The 4,308-nt window shown below is 56.1% G+C and overlaps 1 protein-coding gene across 1 annotated transcript in view; it reads right to left on the bottom strand.

The window, feature by feature from the left end:
- Nucleotides 1–6: 6 nt before the first annotated feature.
- AGRN (agrin) overlaps nucleotides 7–4,308 on the bottom strand; it is a 117,797-nt gene continuing 113,495 nt past the window's right edge. The window contains exons 37-40 of the mRNA XM_029962403.1: nucleotides 3,416–3,640; nucleotides 2,735–2,838; nucleotides 1,143–1,347; nucleotides 7–1,011 (exon numbers count right to left, since the gene is read on the bottom strand). Coding sequence (XP_029818263.1) covers nucleotides 1,190–1,347; nucleotides 2,735–2,838; nucleotides 3,416–3,640 — 487 coding nt within the window. The 3' untranslated portion in view covers nucleotides 7–1,011; nucleotides 1,143–1,189. The remainder of the gene's footprint in view (nucleotides 1,012–1,142; nucleotides 1,348–2,734; nucleotides 2,839–3,415; nucleotides 3,641–4,308) is intronic.

Genomic DNA, 4,308 nt, shown 5'->3' with positions numbered 1-4,308 from the left:
TCCAAGGTGGAAACTCCGAATTCTCTTTGTGGGAGAGGCTCCAGTGCCAGCTCTGCATTCCCAGGCTGGCAGAGCGCCCGAGGGCAAAGCCATGCCCCAGAGGCTGGAAAATGGACGTGGGTCATGGAAGGACACATCCAACAGGTCTTTTAAAAGCGAAGAGGGCCCCAGTCCCTGTGCCCTCCCAGCCTGTTTGGTGGGGCTGGAAGAAGGGGGAGCACTTCCAGCCCTTGGAGAGGAGCTCCAAGTTATCCCCGGCGCGCGGGAGGGCAAGGCTTGGTGGGCAGAAGCTCTTGGGAAGAGCAGCCAAGGGCAAACAGGTGGTTGGGACACGTCTGGATGAACACAAAGCATGGAAATGAGGTTTCACAGCTGCTTCTGCACATGTCCAAGAGGAGGAGGAGGAGGAGGAGGACGAGGAGGAGAACCAACAGAGAAAATCAACGTTTCCCCCCCAGCACCTCTCAGTCCAGCAAACAGTCATAAGACAACCAAAGAGCAATGCTTTCCTGCCTGCTCAGAGCAGGCCTTGGTCTCTCTTCCAGTGCATGGCATCCCTGATTTTAACAGAGCATGAAGGAGAAAAGCACTTGAGATTCTTACACACATAAATTAGAGCGAGAGGAAGGAGTGGGGGGGGAGGAGGGAGGTCGGGTGAGCACAGGGCCAGGGGAAGGCTTGGCAGAGCCAGACCCCGAAGCAGGGGTGGCAATTCCCACCTCCCTGCTCAGCCAGCACTGCAGAGGGGACGTTGGGGCCGGGCAGTGAATCCATGAAGGCCACAGGTCTCACCAGCACCAGCATCTTTTCCCCCCTGCGGGCACGGACGACAACCCCAAGAACACAAGTGAGGAGGGGGGGAAAAAACAACCCCCCCAAAAAAAGAAGCTTCAAGTATGAAGAAGATTTACAGCGTGATGGGCAAGTTCTTCTGTCACTTCTTGGAGACTTGGTTCAAGGTTTGTTCTTTGTTGCTGCTGTTTGATTCGAGTTCTGCCTGACCTGGATAGGCTGCAACCGAACGGATAACCCGAAAGAAAAAGGGCGTCTCCTCCTCCCCTCCCTTTTTTCCCCCCCTCCTTCCCTCCTCCCCCCCCAAAAATATAAAAAGCAATAAGTTTACAAAAATAGAAAATAATTACAGCAATAGGCAGGAGGGAGGGAAGGAGGAGGGAGGGTCTCTGGGGGTCTATTTGGCCGAGCAGTGTAATATCCTGGGGTTGTTTAAAGCGTCCTCCACCAGGTGCAGTTCTTGGCGGTCCACAAGGACATCCCGTATGCAGCCAACGAAGCCGGTGCTGTAGGCCTTGGGCAGCTTGTGAGCCACACTCAGCTTCTCCAGCCCCCCTGCAGGAGACACACAGAGCTCAGGGCACGGGGCAGGGGACAGCCAGACTGTGCTCAGCAGTGTCACACCCCCACGCACCCACCGGCACCGCTGGGAACATCTCAGGAGGGAGCTGGGGGGGATTTCTTCCTGGGAAAGGGTTGTTAAACACTGCAAGGGCCTGCCCAGGGTGGTGGTGGAATGCCCATCCCTGGAGGTGTTCAAGGGACAGCTGGATGTGGCATCAGTGCTCTGGGGTGGATCCCAGGTGGGGATGGGGCACAGGTTGGACTCGACCTCAGAGGTCTGTTCCAACCTCAGCCATGCTGTGAATGTCTTCCCAAGAGCAGGGAGAAACCTCTTTCCTGGCTAATAGTAAATATGAATTCGTCAGTCAGTTAAATTAATTAGTTTTATGAAAATAAACAGCAGTTATCTTCACTTAGCTCAGTCGTGCCAGTTCCAACCATTGCCTGCAGGTTTCCTGAAGACACTTCAACCAGCGACTCGTTTCTATGGGTATCTCTATTCTCCAGTTATTTTTATTCTAAAATACACATTTCAACTCAAAAGTTTCCTTTCCCTGGGGGATTGCTCCCAAATCCAAACTGAATTTTAGTTCAGTTACTGCAGCATCAACTCTGGGCTCATGACACAGGAAATACATTGGAATTACGAGGGGCTGGATTGCAAACACAACTTTTGGAGGGGCCAGTGGGGAAGCCAAGCAAAAATCTCTCATGGACTAATTCTGCTTTGCACATAAACTTCCAGGCTGATTTCAGAAGGAGAAATGGCCCCCAGGATCCTCTCTTTTTCACAGGCAAGGCAACATTTTTGAATATGAACTCCTTGGGAGTCAGGTTAGACCTGAACTACAGGCTTAGACTGGGGAGATAAAAACAGATGCTTCCAAAAAGTGTAAATGGAATCTAAGTCCATTTTTCCCTGTCAGGGTGGGCAGGCCCTGGCACAGGTTGCTCAGAGAAGCTGTGGCTGCCCCATCCCTGGAGGTGTCCAAGGCCAGGTTGGACAGGGCTTGGAGGAACCTGGGCTAGTGGAAGGTGTCCCTGCCCAGGGCAGGGGGTGGAACAAGATGAGCTTTAAAGGTCCCTTCCAACCCAAACCATTCTGTGATTCTGTGATTCTAATTCACTGTTTTTTCCAGGCCAGCCAATGGGCACACTGTGGGAAGGACTGGCATTGGTGGGTAAAGCCAACCCCTCACACCTTGGTGTCACCACCACCCTGCCCTGGTAGGCAGAGAACAAGCAGGGGAATGTTTAGGTCACCTGGGAGACAAAGGTGTCGTGTTGAAGCAAGGCAGGGAGCATCCCCACCCCATTCCACCTCTGAATCCCTCAGCAAGGGGCACAGGGGACGCTCACCCTGCCCACACCAACTCACCCAGCCACAGGGCCCCGTCTGTGTCCAGCTGGGTGGCACCAAGTGGAGAAGAACCAGCGATGGGAGCTTCGTTCCCAACCTGGAGGGAGCCTTCCCTCTGTACCCTGCTCCCAGAGGGAGGGAGGAAGGAACAGAAGACGATTAGAGGACAAACCCAGAGGTGTTCCCTGCTTTGCACCAAACCCTGGCACTGGGCACCATCAGCCCTTCTCCAGCTGCAAAGGCGAGGGGAGCTGAGCCCTCCTCTCCCTCTGGCTGTGACACGGAGCAGTCCTTGCTCCAGTGCTCCCCTCCAGCATCCCCACGGCCTCCCACAGCCCCACCACCAGCCCTGCCAGCGGCCACAGCTCCCCCCAGAGCCACCAGCAGCAATCCCTGGCACGCCGGGCACGTGCTCCTCACCACTCCCACCACCACCAAAAATAACGAGGGGCAGCTCGGGCTCAACGCGGCCAGAATGTCAAACCCTCAAATAAAAGGCACAGACCTCCCAGGCCTCCTCGTTCCTGCCCCTCTGACATTTCCAGGCGTGCCCCAACACGCTGCCCTCGGCAGGGCACTGCCCACATGCCTCTCCTCTATTATTATCCGGGAGCAGGAGCGATCCTCGGGGGATCACGGGGCGCCGCGACTCAGCTCGCCCGCCCCGCTCCCACTTTTCCCTCCCTCCAGCCTCCCCACCTGTAGGCTTTGATGTGGATCCACTGGTTGGTGTTGACTGGGACCGTGGATCTGAGGACGACTGGCTTGGAGCCCAGGTCGTAGGTCATCTGCACGAAGCCATCCACGATGGCCAGGGCGATGTAGTCCGAGCGCTCCAGCCCCTTCCCGCTCCACAGGATCAGCCCCTGCGTGGCCTCTGTTTTGATGCTCAGCTCGAAGTGGTTGGACTGCAGGGCCTTCTCACTGCGTGGGGAGATGGGGGCAGAGTGAAAAACAAGGCAGCTCCTCGGAGCAGCCTTCTCTTCCCAGCCAGCTGGCTCACCTGCTGGGAGAACCTCCAGCCAGCTCCTGGCATCAGGCTACACGTGGGGTCTGTCCCTGCCTGAGGGGTTGGCAGACTTTGGGGCATGAGAATGCCTGGGGTCTGTCCCTACCTGAGGGGTCACAGATTTTGGGATATCAGAATGCCTGGGATCTGTCCTTACCTGAGGGGTCACAGATTTTGGGATATCAGAATGCCTGGGGTCTGTCCTTACCTGAGGGGTCACAGATTTTGGGATATCAGATTGCCTGGGGTCTGTCCCTGCCTGAGGGGTCACAGATTTTGGGATATCAGATTGCCTGGGGTCTGTCCCTGCCTGAGGGGTTGGCAGACTTTGGGATATCAGAAAGCCTGGTGCCTGGGGTGGGAGCAGATGGGAAGCTCTAAACCAGGCCAGAGGATCAAAGGAATGGCCCTCGAGGTCTCTAACCCAGCTCCCACTCAAAGCAGGACTCAGGAAGGATACTGAGGTCCTGGAGCAGGTCCAGAGAAGAGCAACAAGGCTGGGGAAGGGACTGGAGCACAAGTGCTGTGAGGAGAGGCTGAGGGAGCTGGGGCTGTTCAGCCTGGAGAAGAGGAGGCTCAGGGG

This window comes from Manacus vitellinus, unplaced genomic scaffold (assembly GCF_001715985.3).
Source record: "Manacus vitellinus isolate BGI_N305 unplaced genomic scaffold, ASM171598v3 scaffold_46_pilon, whole genome shotgun sequence".
Classification (NCBI taxonomy): domain Eukaryota; kingdom Metazoa; phylum Chordata; class Aves; order Passeriformes; family Pipridae; genus Manacus; species Manacus vitellinus.
The sequence above is the reverse complement of the archived record's forward strand: the minus strand, read 5'-3'. Positions and strand labels throughout refer to the sequence as shown.